The 15,833-nt window shown below is 32.9% G+C and overlaps 1 protein-coding gene across 1 annotated transcript; it reads left to right on the top strand.

Annotated features, from left to right (window-relative positions):
• The first annotated feature begins 425 nt into the window (after nucleotides 1–425).
• Nucleotides 426–14,333, top strand: LOC144838399 (uncharacterized). Its single transcript, XM_078693738.1, has 20 exons — nucleotides 426–581; nucleotides 1,643–3,255; nucleotides 4,032–4,554; nucleotides 4,736–4,790; nucleotides 4,899–4,997; nucleotides 5,401–5,538; nucleotides 5,907–5,981; nucleotides 6,498–6,594; nucleotides 6,792–6,887; nucleotides 7,505–7,645; nucleotides 7,922–7,988; nucleotides 8,295–8,456; nucleotides 8,742–8,822; nucleotides 8,957–9,035; nucleotides 9,279–9,397; nucleotides 9,725–9,815; nucleotides 10,406–10,534; nucleotides 11,363–11,515; nucleotides 11,661–13,052; nucleotides 14,100–14,333. Exons 1-20 carry the CDS (start codon nucleotides 559–561, stop codon nucleotides 14,331–14,333), a joined length of 5,367 nt encoding a protein of 1,788 aa, XP_078549864.1. The 5' UTR covers nucleotides 426–558.
• The last annotated feature ends 1,500 nt before the right edge of the window (nucleotides 14,334–15,833 follow it).

Raw genomic sequence — 15,833 nt, 5'->3', positions numbered from 1 at the left:
GTGTCTTTTTTTGTCCTCGTTTTACAGATAAATTATTTTTTTCAAGTAGGCCTAATTAGAGACCATCATCAGCACCCCGCATTTTACCCGAGTGCTATTAAGAGTTAACATGTCATCATTCTATTCTTCTCTTTACGTTTCCTTCCAAACATTTTTTTTCACCATTCAAGAAAAAAGTCCGGGATTTCCCAAGTCAGGTAGGCTATGATCAGCTTCGGCTGGATGGACCACCCTCGTAAAATATTGTTGAAATAAATAAAAATAAATAAATCGCAAGATTCGCGTAAAGCAGCTGCGCATGATAATGCCCCAGGCCAGCAGCAGGAGGAGGAGAGGATGCGCGTATATTATGCGTGCGCATGCGCATAACAAATTGATAATGATGAGAGAGAGAGAGAGGCGAGAGCTGAGAGGGATGAGCTGAAAATAATATGGTGGGGTCCCTTGATTTCTCATCATCATAAAAGACATTTTGGTATAATTGTTATAAGTAGTAACTTAATAAGCCAATTAAAGGCCCCATTCAACGGAATAGAATATATTTACTATAATTATGCCATGAAAAGACATAATATGTGGGGGTAAGTTTTTCAAATACTACTATTTAGTAGGCTAGGCCTAGCTAACCCGACCAATCCAAGAAATCGTTGTCAGTGAAGCATGTTGTTTGTCTACTTGGCATGATGTTTCAATCTGGGCTAGCCTAGGCCTAGCTATACTTCCATATGCCAACGCAAACAACCAAAAAGCCTGGGCCTATTGTAAGTTTTGACGATAAAATCGTCTAATAGATAGGCACAGGCCTAGAGGCTAGCCCCCTACCCTAGTAAAAAAGTAGGATTTTTAAAATATAAATTGAGGTAGGCTAGGTCTAACCTGGCCACATTGAATTGTTTATCAATTGTTGTTTGATGGTCGCATTAGCCTAATGTTTAGGCATAGGCTAGTTTAGTAGTACTGTAGTAGGAAGCACTGTTTTGATATTTGTTAACTAGGCCTAGGTCTAAGATTAAGAATATTCCTACTTGATTTGTTTATATCATTATTAATATTATTAATTGATTGCAAAACACAAAAACAGCACATTCATCTCGGTACCGTATCCCAACTTCCGTTTGCTAAACTTCCTAAAGGTACGGTAAAATTTCATTCCTAAATATAAAACTTGTTCCTAAATATAAAACTCGTCCTAAATAATGTAACTCATCCTAAACAATAAAACTTGTCCTAAATATAAAACTCGTCCTAAATGTTAAAAACCTAACCCTCTAAATAATCTCTCTTAAATTAAAAAAAAAAATCGTCAAGCGGAGAATCGATCCTGCAACCCATAGGCCATAGCCTCATCACAAAACCATCACGCCACACAGCTAGCTTGCAGAAAACCATTTCCATAACCTACTTGATTAACATCTATGTTTACATACAGTAGCATCCTCTATAATTGTACCTTTAGTGTTTAGAAGTATGGATACGGTACCGTATCTTTAGACGTAACATTAATTAATACAGCACTTTTGGTAAACTTCTAATGACAAGGCCTGAGCATTGGTTAGGTAGTAAGCCTAGGCCTAATTAATTGTGTAATATAAGTTAAGTTCTCGGGGTATTGCATTCTATGAATAAGATTATTGCTTTTCAGGTCAAATCCCATCAGGAAGTATGTTCGTCTCTCAAGTAATTCTGAAAGAGGTGAAGATGGTGGACATAGCATTCCTGGTGTGAATTACATACATACTATGAACAATATAGAAGAAGTTAGAAAGCCAGCATTGCTTCCCACTCCACACGATGTGCTCCTCAAGGGACATACAGACCCAACCAGAGCAGACGGAGGTCACACGAGTTCAATACGGCCAGAGAAACCAGGTTTACTTCCAACACCCGTCACAAAAACGTTTCAAACTAAGTCTGGATTGTTTCCCAGCAGTCGCGACACAATCGGTTCACCTCAATCAGTTGGTAGACCAACAAGTGGGCCACCTCAATCAGTTGGCAGACCAACAAGTGGGCCACCTCAATCAGTTGTCAAAAGTGTCACAATCTGTTCACCTCAATCAGTTGGCAGACCAACAAGTGGGCCACCTCAATCAGTTGGCAGACCAACAAGTGGGCCATTAGTTGTCAAAAGTGTTACAATCGGTTCACCTCAATCAGTTGGCAGACCAACAAGTGGGCCACCTCAATCAGTTGGCAGACCAACAAGTGGGCCATTAGTTGTCAAAAGTGTTACAATCGGTTCACCTCAATCAGTTGGCAGACCAACAAGTGGACCACCTCAATCAGTTGGCAGACCAACAAGTGGGACACCTCAATCAGTCGGCAGACCAACAAGTGGGACACCTCAATCAGTCAGCAGACCAACAAGTGGGCCGTTAGTTGTCAAAAGTGTCACAATCGGTTCACCTCAATCAGTTGGCAGACCAACAAGTGGGACACCTCAATCAGTCGGCAGACCAACAAGTGGGCCACCTCAATCAGTCGGCAGACCAACAAGTGGGCCACCTCAATCAGTCGGCAGACCAACAAGTGGGCCACCTCAATCAGTCGGCAGACCAACAAGTGGGCCGTTAGTTGTCAAAAGTGTAGAGACTAAAGTCAAACCTCAAAACATAAATATTTCAAAATGTGACAATGGGTCTGAATTGGATGTTTTATCACCGACAAAAACTAACCCGACAACTTCCCCATACTTTCCGAACCTTGATGAATTCCTTATGTCTAACTCTGAAGATGAATTGCCCGTAAAAGATCAACCGCATGATAATAAAGAAACTAAAGATACTTCATCAGAAGTCAGTGGCAATATTTCTGGTGGTAATAATGTTGGCGGCAATAATGTTGGCGAAACCAAAAAGAACGCACATGTTTCTTGTTCGTTTATAGATCGTAAACGTTACCAATCTGGGCCTGGTTACGATGACATACTGAGAATGGCTAATGAGAATGTTAAGAAGCAACGAAGACTTTCACAACAAGATCAAGTTCACAAACAGGATAATAGTACCGCTGCTACAAACAAAGTTCTTCAACGAAGTAACAGTGCCAGTCCAAAAAAGAAAAAAGTGCATGAATCACCCAAGAAATTACTTGATACTTGCACTAAGAAGAAAGAACAATTGGTTATTGTACCAGAAGTACAAGTAAAGCTTCGCCAAAAAGGAATGCTAAAAATATGTTTGAACAAATTGAATATTGCTTCAGAAACATTAAAACTTAGTGAAGAACAAGACATTTGTGAGCATGATAATACAGGTATGTTCGATACAATAATAAGTTTACAAAACTGAAATAATTCAGTAAAATCATCTGATTTCCCAGGTTTTTGCTATTTGCATTAATCTTACATAAAATTTGCATTAATTATCTAACATTAAATTTACATTAATCTAACATTAAATTTACATTAATCTAACATTAAATTTACATTAATCTAACATTAAATTTACATTAATCTAACATTAAATAAATTTACATTAATCTAACATTAAATTTACATTAATCTAACAGTAAATTTGCATTAATCTAACCATCATTAAATTTTCATTAATTATCTAACATTAAATTTGCATTAATTTAACATTAAAATAGCATTAATCTAACATTAAATTTGCATTAATTATCTAACATTAAATTTGCATTAATTATCTAACATTAAATTTGCATTAATTATCTAACATTAAATTTGCATTAATTATCTAACATTAAATTTACATTAATGTAACATTTAATTTGCATTTATCTTGGAGAAAATTTGCATTTATCTAACATAAAATAAAATTTGCATTAATCTAACATAAAATAAAATTTGCATTAATCTAACATAAAATAAAATTTGCATTAATCTAACATAAAATAAAATTTGCATTAATCTAACATAAAATAAAATTTGCATTAATCTAACATAAAATAAAATTTGCATTAATCTAACATAAAATAAAATTTGCATTAATCTAACATAAAATGAGAGCAGGAAATAATAACAGTTAAGCAATGTTGACCACTAAAAGAGCAACAATTTTTCTTTTCAGAAAGAAAATCACTTTTTCAAAGTTTTTCAAATAGTGAAGAGATTCAATCAATTGTAAATGAGAAGTTGGAAGAAATAGAAATATTTATGGACACCAGTGAAACACTCTGTCACGATTTACCACCACCATCAGCTGATAACACTGAGGTTCCTCAAGACACCATCCAAAACCCTGCAGACAAAAAGAGAGAAGAATTTGGACTATTTGATCGTTTTAGATCATCCGTTACAGTCTCACCAAGTGAAACACAAAATGAGATGTCACAAGATTCACCTCCTAAAAACAACTCCCCAAAAAAGAACCTTTGTAAAATAAATCTATTAAACTTTAAAAAACTAAAAGAAAAAGTTTCTACAAGTGCTAGTTCCATTATGCAGATAAAATCTGAACCGTTACCATGTGACCCTGCAATTGTTCATCAACCAATTAGAGAGGAGAACGATGATTCATTGGATATTATTAGCAGTGATGACGACGATGATTTACCAGAACCATCTCTATTTTTAGGAAATGATACTAAAAGGTATTTTCATTTCAGTTATTCAGTTAACTGAATTATTAAGTTTAAAACTGAATTATTAAGTTAACTGAATTATTCAGTTAACTGAATTATTAAGTTAACTTATTAAACTAATTACATCTACAGTAGTTGCTATACTGTGTTTCTCTTCTTTTTTTAAAACTTTTTAATATTTTGATTTCAGGTCAAAATTGGAAAATATGACAGAAAGGGGGATCTCCTTCTCTCAAGACAGCCTGGTATGTAATACAGCATTTACAATATTTTCAAACCCTGACTTGAAATGTACTTTTTAGTTGAGTGAGTATCAGAATTATATAAATTAGTGTGCTTTGCTTTCCTTTCAGAGTGATTCTCTGTATGACAACTCTATAAATGAAACTGAACCAGAACCACAAAGATTTAAGTTATCCTTGGACTCCATGGTGCAGAATAAACAGAAAAATGTAAGCTTTATATAATTATTGTTATATATTATATACTACTCTTTCAAGTGACGTAATCAATATTTTGAACCAATTAGATGCATTGTACACAAAAAAAACACAGCACAAAAACCAAAGTGACGTCGACACATTCTCAACCTTAATTTTTTTCCTTTTCTGAACATGTGGTCTTGTTCTGAAGATGTCCGTCAGTACAATAAACTCTGTCTACACTAAACGTTATGTGAGAAAAAAATGTGCTGTGCCCATATATGGACATGATGATGTTATATCCCTACAATATTTAAGCATATCACTACCATATTTGGGTACATCACACTTTTTTTTGTCACATAAAGTTTGATAGTGTAGACAGAGCTTAATAAAAATAAATTAATGTAGATAATTAATGCATTTCTTTTAGGAGTTGAAAAATGCTGAGCTACAGAAAATGACTGAAGACTTACAGGAAGATTTGAAGACCAATTTGATGGACAAAGCTAACAATGATGACTTCACATCAAATGATATTCTACCAGATCATAAGAGACAACTGGATAATGTAATGTATCATTAATAATGATAAATGACAATTTCTATAGCGCTGGCATCCTCCACCCAAGGGACGCTCATGGCGCTATGTGCATTAATAACTTTAAAGAAGTGAACTTTATTATTCAAATATTAAAATAGATACCATATTAAAACGAAACAAATTGTTAAATAATGGGAAGTGTCAGTCAAAATTTACAAGCTATAAAAAGAATTGGAAAAATGAATGGAACATTCCCTAACTACACTAGAGTACAGGTTTTACCAATAAGTAATCATAGTCATATTCTCTATTTAACATTCACTTGGTTTTGTCATTAGTGAAATAAGCACTTTTTATTATGCCATATCATTATTTTGGTTTTATGTGTTTTATAGTTTGCAATTCCCACCAATCATATGCCCGATATGTATCCTGGAGACGAGATTTTCAATCTTAACCAACTTGGTAATGTAAGTATCCTTACTTTACTCTACACCAATTGCTATAGCAACAAAGAATGCACCATTAGTTGCCATGGATATCGTGAAAGCTTATATAAAATAGCTACAGATTTTTAAATTAAGTGCTCAACTGATAACAAAGAACATAAAGAACTCCATTCTAATTTATTTTAATAACATTTATTGATATTTCACTCAAATTAATTTACCAGGTACTCACTCTACTTTGTATGTATTGATGTGCCCTCTTTGTTGTACTCAGGTCTTTTATTCCAGTCCAGTACTGTTTGTCTAAATATTCTCACTTTTCTCCTTGATGTCTTTTCAAGTGATTAAGTTCACTTAGGTTGAGCCTGGTCTCTCCAATTTCGTTTTTTTTTGTTATGTATATACTGAAATAGACCGAATAAATAATGAAATGAAATTTATGGCATCTGTTTATCAGTAACTTTGTGGAATGTTTTCCTAACAATTCCAGGAGCCTCAGTTCAAATCCATGACTTTTAAAACTGATTGTCTTTTCAGATATTTTCCTTTCCGTCTACGTTACGCTTGGCTGACTGCGGCTTCATCCCAGTAAGAGGAAAGGCAACAGACGATCTCTTGTGGAAAGCCTCCCCAGGTATAACAACAATTATTTTTTTTAACTCCATCAAATAATGAAATACTGAATTTTCCTATGAAACTGGAGAAATTTAAAGATACAGTACCAAGCATTGGGTAATTTTATGTACACTATTAAAATGGAATGGAAGCTTATACAAATAATATATATATGAGACATCTGCAATTTGAATGAAATTATGTGTTTGATTTCAGATAATCTTGTTGGTGTGATTGATTCCTGTCTACTTGTTGAGGCTCATCTGGTTAAACCATGCCAGGATAGTCTGATGCTTTGGATATTTTATTTCAGTGAGTTATTTACTGTGTATTCTTTAGTCTTGCTATCATGATTTTCTAACACCTGTATTTCAATACAAATTTCAATAATTTAGCATTCAAATAAGCCCCTGCCCTTTTTCAAACTAAGACCAGCAGTAAAAATGATAATTAATCATAATTAATTAATTAATAATAATTTATAGGCATACAGTAAGTAGTAGAGCTAGTAGTAGAGCTGTAGCTTGAGTAGTGGAGCTGTATCTTGGTGGTTAGCATGCTTGCCTTCCAATCCCAAGGTCCGGGGTTCAATCCTGAATCCTCAATTGTGACTCACAACTCCACTCCCTAAGCCTCAAACGAGACTTAAACAATTAATAATAAATTATAAAATAGTTTATCCATCCTTGGTGAGTTACTTGCTGTTGAATGAGTATTTTGAGTATAAAAAGTTATACCTAGCTTACGAGACGTTTTCCGGAAAAAAGAAGCTGGTGATAGGTTTCGCAGTGCCGACTTGATCTTATTTGCTACACTCGTGTTAATTATTACACAGTGGCAGATCCACGGCTTGTACCTATACCACCCTGCCAATGTAACATTTCTGTATAAATACCTGACACATTTATTTTGTTGTGTTGTATGCATAGTGTCTATCCATGGTAAGGTCCACACCATCATGCAAGCGTTTAGGACAATGTGGTCTTTGATGAACAACTCAATCAGATTTAATCAAAGTAGAGTCTGGCTACCGACACTTAAACATATTACAAGAGTTTTATTAAATTATGGTAAGGCATCTTTTCTTTTACTTATTTCTTTTTTTTTTTGCATATTTAAATTTTAACTGAAATACAAAAACTCTAAGCTTTCCCAAATCGTATACTGAATATGATGTGAAAAATCAAAAAATGTACTGGTCTCACCAAATGCTTGATATGTACATCATTTGATTTACATGCTACTACTGTACAGTATATATTCCAATATGACATTATCTTTCTAAATTCTACTTTACTATGATTTTTGTAATTATTAATTGATTTTGTTAATTTGTTGTTTTATAGGTGCTTCATTTGAGGGGTTATTTCCTACACCTGGCTTGGAACCATCATTCACTCTCAATGAAGTTGTGTAAGTTAATACTTTGTTTTATGGGATATTGGATGGATAGAAAAAGATCTTAAGATATGTCTACACTATCAAACTAGTTTGACAAATATGGCAGTGATGTGCCCAAATACTGTAGTGATATGACAACATCATATCCATATATGGGCACATCACATTTTTTTTGTCACATAAAGTTTGATAGTGTAGACAGAGCACAAATGTACACACATTATAAGGCTATATTACTAAATAAAAAGCATTTCAAACATGATTTTAATTAGAGTTAATTATCATTTAAAACCACTTATTTTTATAAATTGTATTTAGAAATGAAAGTGGGAAAGGTAAAGAGAATATGGTTGAGGAAGGAACGGAGAATTCAACGAAGAATCAAAGTTGGACGGCAAAGAGATCCTTTCCAACGGTTGGATTGAACCATGTGATGAAGATCATCACACATGGTATGCTCTTAAGAGAGAAGTACAAGCAGTAAGTACAAATGGAAATTAAAATATTTAGTATTTTATTTCAAGAATAACAATATTACCCTGGAAAGCACCTAATGTTGTGAAACCTCTAAGTGCTGTACATACACAAACAAAATAACAAGCTTGTTACCTAGATACAAGCAATTCGACAAGCATTAGATTCGAACCCACGATCAGTAGTACCTAATAACCTAATAATTCGATTAACGTATACAGTACCTCTTTCATACCCTTCTCTGTACATGATCAAATTATCTAGGCATTAAAATATTTGCTATGATTTCAGACCTGTATTTTACACTGAAGATGAGTTGATGCAGTTGGTTGGGCTTGTTTGTCGTGTTGCCTTGGAAACAAAAGCAAAAGAGTAAGTAATATTATTAGTTTACAAAGTAATGTTGCAAATGTTTGGATTGCATTGTTTTAATACCAGTTTTCTTGATTCAAGATGTATTAGTTCTACTTATTAAAATATCTGTTTTCTTAATTTCACTTTAATAGCGACACACTCGGTGAAGATTTTATGCTCTGCTCATCTTCAATAATAGATGCATTTTCCCAGCAATCTTGGTCCTCAAAGGTATACTGTTTTAATTAATTAATTGATTAATTCATGCAAATCAAATCAAATCTTTATTTGTTTCGTATATAAAAAGGTGTACATGGAAAAATTGTTTTTCTCGACAGAAGATATGGTAAAACAAACAAAACAATTACATCATACATTTGTAAAAATTACAATTTACTCAAGACTCATTAAAACATACACCAATCCAATATAAAAGTACTGTGTTCTCTAATTAATTAATCTTTTTTATTTCAGTGCAAAGAATTATGTCGGGTTCTGCCAGGTTTAACTACTCATCATCACAACTTGGTTCACCTCATCGACTTGTTTCCAACGTTCACCGATAGAGGGCGGAGCATTAGACGTCTTCTAAGGTAGGAATTAATTATACACCCCAGATGTGTCTGACAAGAGAAGTCCACATCGTCTTGATCTCCTCACATCTCTCACCTAGTTACACCTGTAAAGGCCAATTTACACAGATTAGCGGTAACGGTAATAAAATTATAGAATCTATCTTATTCCTTATGACCATTTACACACAATGCGGAATGGATGGCCGATTTGCGCTCAGGATAGATACAGATTCTATGTGGGACAAGCTAAGGGTTTTCCACTTACCATTACCACTCTGTGTAAATTGGCCTTAATGGTTTGTATATAATGTATATCTTTGACTATGTTCTTATTTATTATTTCAGTTATTATGCCATCCTTAAATTGATGAGTGAGGACAGGCCTGCTGGAAGTGTCAAAATAGAAAATGAATATCTAACAAGTGAGGAACTTAGAGTAAGTATGGACTTAGCATTGTTTGTTGTTACATAATGAGCAGTAGATAGATAGATAGATAGATAGATAGATGAGAGCTATGAAGTGCTGTGAAGAAATTGAACAACATGTCAGCCAAGAGATTGCACACATTGACAAGGAAATTGTTATTCAGACAATACTAGGTTGTAGATATCAATTTGGGTATCAATGTAAACTTTTCTAGAAAACAAGAACAAGAGATAACAGTGTAATATTAAACAAATAATGCACAAGTCAGAGTGTGTTAGTGGAGATGCGGCGCACTTGAGGGTATTTAAAATGATGCGACATGCACAAGGCACAGCCGTTATGCCTTTTTGCTGCTCCCTTTTGCACTCATGTGTATGATAGTGAAAAAATAAAGAACGGCACACATGACTCATTTCAGCGCATATGATTGGCTACATCCCATGTTATAATAAGTATTATTGACTCTTTCGTTCTTTGTTTTTTTTATATATGTTTGTTTCATATGTTTATAATGCTCCTTGATTGTCAGCATACACTGTTTAGGGTCATCCTCTATAAGGTGTAATAACAAAAATAAAAATTGTTTTTTTTTATTGCAGGTGTGTCACATATTTCCTATATTGAAATCAATCCATCCAACAGAGAAGACTGACTACTATCAACTATACAGCCTGATTGTGATACTGAATACATGCATTGGTAATGAGAAACTTCCTCTTAATGAGAAGGTAACAATGATAATGATGATGATGTTTAAATTTAAGTTGTTTATTTATTTGAAGGCTTGCAGTGTATGTAACATCACCATCTTTCTGCCATCAATGGGACAACCTTATTCGGTTAAGGTTAAAAATGTAAAGCACTGTCTATCAAACTTTATGTGACAAAAATATGTGATGATGTCATATCGCTACCATATTTAAGCATATCACCACCATATTTGGGCACATCACACTTTTGTTGTCAAACTAGTTTGATAGTGTAGACAGAGATTTATGTTAAAGATGTATTGTCCCCCAAAAACATGAAAAATGAAGATTAATTAAATCAGACTTTGAATATGTTAATTTGTAGTTTTAATAAAGTTCATCACTTCCATAGAAAAAAAAAGAAAAAAAAAATGTTTTCACTTATAAAATGACAAAATAAATGGTTAAATTCAACCAAAACTCCATTGGCTGGCAGCCAATTTGACCATTTTTTTGTTTTAAATTACTTTTTTTCTCAGGTAAATACTTTTTTTTTTCGATCCAATTTTTGGTCAAAGTAGATAACTTTTATGTTACATTAAAATGGAATATTCAAAAAAAAATTGTTACAGAATTATTTTTTCAGGGGGACAATACATCTTTAATGTTTAGATGTAAAGTAATTATAGTAATGTTATTATTAATAATATAAAGAGAATTTTTAATGAATTCATGAAATATTCTCACCATCCAACTCATAAACATTCATTATCTGTATACTATTTAATGTATAATTGTATACAAATAATGTATTTTAATGTTTAATATTTTGTACATTATTTGAATTGTGTTCTTTTTGTTTTAAAGAGCGATTTGTATAAACTAGCAAAAAAGTTACACCTCATAAGCGCTAAAATCAAAGCATCGCCTCATTATCCATCAAGGTCAAAGGTTAAACATATTCTTCAACGATTACAAATCAAGTTTAACATCATGGCTGACTCCATGTTTACTAAACAGGTATTTATACATTTATTTCTTTTTTCCAAGAATCACTTTGTTTGATCATGGATTCAAAAATATTTATAATGTCATTTTATAGAATCAATTTTATTATAATAATCCTCGCCCTCTACAAACAGTTTTTAACTGCTTTCCACTGTAGGATGTTTACCCAGCATGCTTAGGGAGTATAGACTCCGACGAGGAGGAAGATGTAGGCTATGAAGAATATCATAACGTAGAATCATTTGAAGATGAGATAGTTATTATAGATAGCAAGGTAGAACGCCAAGAAGATGATTTAGTGTCTAGAAAGAAAGAACTAGCAACAGAGACTGAGCAAGGTAGAAACATTAGTAGCATTGATAATCGTTCATTGTCTCATAGTGAAGATTTAACAGTAAATGTTGAGAAAAACATATTAGTAGTAACACAGGAAAATGATGTAGAGCCTTCTTCTAGAGAAGAATTAATTATCACAAATGACCAACAGTTTTCACCTCAAGAAAGTTACGCAGAAGAGGAGAGTTCTCAATACAGTTCTGTTGGCAATATTAGTATTGGTGATAGTTATCAGTATAGCCATGTTAGTAACATTGGACAGTATAGTAGTATTGGGAGTTATCAGAGTAGTGAGAGTAGTGCTAGTATAGCGAGCACTACTTCTTGTAGTGGAGCGAGTTGTAACAGTTGTAGTGAGTATTCCGACGCCATTTGGAGTTCTACAACTTGTAGCCTTACAAATTCAGTTGAAAGTCCTAGTACAGAAGAATCATTTAATTTACGATCATCTTTACATATAAGCAGTGAAAGTAGTGGTAGTATAACACGGAGTAGCAGGTGTTCTACTTCCTGTAGTTGTAGTGAGTGTTCTACTGACAGTGGTAGTTGTAGTGAGTGTTCTACTAACAGTGTTAGTTGTAGTGAGTGTTCTACTCACAGTGGTAGTTGTGGTGAGTGTTCTACTGACAGTGGTAGTTGTAGTCTTACAAGTAGAAATGCTTCTGAAAGTCCTCCGTGTGATTTTATTGTCTCTAGTGCTTGGTCATTAGGACAGCCTTGCATTAATTATTATCCAGAAGAGTCGTATCAAGATCTGCGTTCATCTGCACCGGCATGCTTGGTTGAACATAAACCACGGCAGAAACGTGGTGTCCACATAGATGTGGACAGATCTAAAAGTAAGAGAATGTTGAACTTCCATTGCATTGAGACTTCTGATGAGAGTATAAGACACTCTATCGTGAAAGATGAAAATAATAAGTTAGTCATTGTTAGCAAGGAAAATGTTGAATCCGTAGGTAGCCAATTGTCGACAGGCAGTAGTGAAGTGGTGCTGTCATCCCTACCTCTGTCTGGTAGTGTTGCTAGTAATAGTGCAAGTATAGATACTATTAGTCACCATAGTCACAGCCAATCACATCAAAACTCACAAGACTTAGATATTGTTAGTCACCATAGTTACAGCCAATCACATCAAAACTCACAAGACTTAGATATTGTTAGTCACCATAGTCACAGCCAATCACATCAAAACTCACAAGACTTAGATATTGTTAGTCACCATAGTTACAGCCAATCACATCAAAACTCACAAGAAATAAACATTTCTAGTCAAGAAAGTTACACTAGTGTTCAGGATATCTTTGCTTAGAATCAAAATAGGAAGCAACATAAATTAGAGAAGTATATTGTTCTCAAATCGGGTATGATTTCAAATTTCTTAAAAACAACGAACATTAGAAATTTGTAACTCATTACCATATGTATTTTATTTTAATAATGTTGTTTTTACTAATATCATTTTTTTCATTACTAACTAACATAATGTTAAATGCAATGTGCACATTTATCATTCAATTTTACTATTCTAAATTTCTAGATTTTGTTTGTCCACACAAACAAAATATAAAGCTCTGTCTACACTATTAAACTTTATGTGACAAAGAAGTGTGATGTACCCATATCATATCACTACCATATTTGAGCACATCTCACTTTTTTGTCAAACTAGTTTGATAGTGTAGACAGAGCTTAATACCATATCTAAATTCAGAAGGAATTCTATAAAATTATAAATTCTATAGACCAGAAAAAACATTCTATAGATTCTAAATAAATTCTATAGGAATATGTTTGTTTTATTTTATATATATATATTTTATTGAACACTTTTATAAGGGAGGGTTATTACGTTTAGGCTCAGTTTGCTAGGGTCAGTTGGTGACCAACCCATCAATGTTAATAATTGACTAATGAAACCAATTTAAATAACTACCCCTGAACCAGGGAATACCTCTCTCCCTGCCTGAACTCACCCAATGTTATATTAACACATGTTACAGTTTTTCTCACATTGTTCATTTTTAAGATTTGCACTGGTGATATTGATTTGTAAGAATCCAATACTACTTTATCTCTAAAGTTCTGTCTACACTATCAAACTATGTGACAAATAAATGTGATGTGCCCATATATGGACATGATGATGTCATATCACTACCATATTTGGGCACATCACACTAGTTTGATAGTGTAGACAGACCTTAACACCTGTTACTGTTTTTTTTCTTCACATTGTTTTTTTCTTGTTCTTGTTCAGTTTGATGTTTCCACATATGTTTGCGCTAACCTTAATGACACGCCAGTTGAGTATTTGATTGACTCCAAAGACTCTGATGTTGAATCGGCAGACGATGACGATAATGATGACGCGGCGAGGGAAATCCATCGTCAAAGTGTTTCAAGCATTGATTCCAATGAGCCATTGATAAGTGATACGTCGCATGAAGAAGCAAATAATACCAAGACAGTTTTGATTTGCGACGACCTTTGACCTATGAACTAGTTATGTCATGTTATCTCAATGAGACTGTGCATCCTCACTTGGCCACATTTTTGCCAAATTAGAGGTCCTAGGTTGTATCAAATCAAATGATTCCTAATACTTCATTGCTTAAGCCTTGATTATGTGCTACTAACAACAACCTATTTCATGCACAGGTTATTTAATAATCTTAACAGAAACTTAAAACAAATTGTTTGTATTATTTATTTAATATGAGAACAATTTTTCTTTTGTTTTATTTTAAATTTTTATGATATTTATTATTTATTTAGTTATTTATTTTACACCACATGCAATAATGGACATTAGGCCTGTCTATAATCTTGCATATATTATTAATAATTGAAAATTAATTGTTAATAATTGAATAATATTGTAACCTTCAATAAAATTCTTTTTTTCTCCTTTTTATTTTATTATACTATGTATAAAACATAATAATAATAATGTTTTCAATTTGTATTACATTGGTATGCATGTGTAGATGTTATGTTGGTATTTATTACAGTATATATAGTTGACCCATAAGGGCTTAGTGGTATACAAGTAGAACGTGTGGGTGCTTTTGGTTTTCAATGGCCTAGGCACAGAATGGTAACCTCACTTGATTCCTGAACACATTTTTGGCAGATTTTAAGTCGAGACCAATGGCACAATATGTATAGATAGGCCATCATAAATTGATAGCTCCCTGTATATATGCTATTAAATATTTAATACTAAACTCTACAGTATTTAAAGGTACTTAAATATATAAAGTAATTATATAATATATATGCATGTGCCTGCAAATTTATATATACATACTTATATAATAATACAAGCTACTGTATATAGCGGGATTTATTATGATACATTATTTCTTATTAATTCTTAAGTGGAAAAATCTTTTTACTGTCCAATTTTTTTAAAGGTGAAAACAGGGTTCCATTGTAAACAAGGCACTAACTATGTTATATTTTATGTACAGCATTTTTATTTATTAAATTTCTTATAAAAACTAAAGTTTGTAATTAATTTCTCCGTTCAGATTTATCAAGTTATAAATGTAGAAGACTTTATTGTTTGGAAAACTAATAAGTTGGAAGAATAAAGTGTTTTTAAATAACTATGTTGTGTGTGTGCACTATGTCTATACAGTAGTGACATTCTGTTTTGATGTTCAGGATACACAAATAACACATGATTTTGAACATGTCACAAAGATGGCATGCACATATCACAATAGGTCTTGTCTGCTCACATTAGTTATGTAAAAAGGCTTTTATTTTTATAAAATTAATTAATATGCTATAATAATGCTATATACTACAGGTAGTACAGGAATTTTTTCAAAAAATGGCCAAAATATCCACTTTTTAAAAATCAATAATTATGCGATAATATTGCTATATATGCGCATATATTGCATTATTATCAACTTATAGTGCCATAGTAACTAGTTATGTAAAAAAATATAAGGGTCGAAATTTGCCCATTTTTTGAAAA

Source organism: Antedon bifida, chromosome 3 (genome assembly GCF_963402885.1).
Source record: "Antedon bifida chromosome 3, ecAntBifi1.1, whole genome shotgun sequence".
NCBI lineage: Eukaryota > Metazoa > Echinodermata > Crinoidea > Comatulida > Antedonidae > Antedon > Antedon bifida.
The sequence above is the reverse complement of the archived record's forward strand: the minus strand, read 5'-3'. Positions and strand labels throughout refer to the sequence as shown.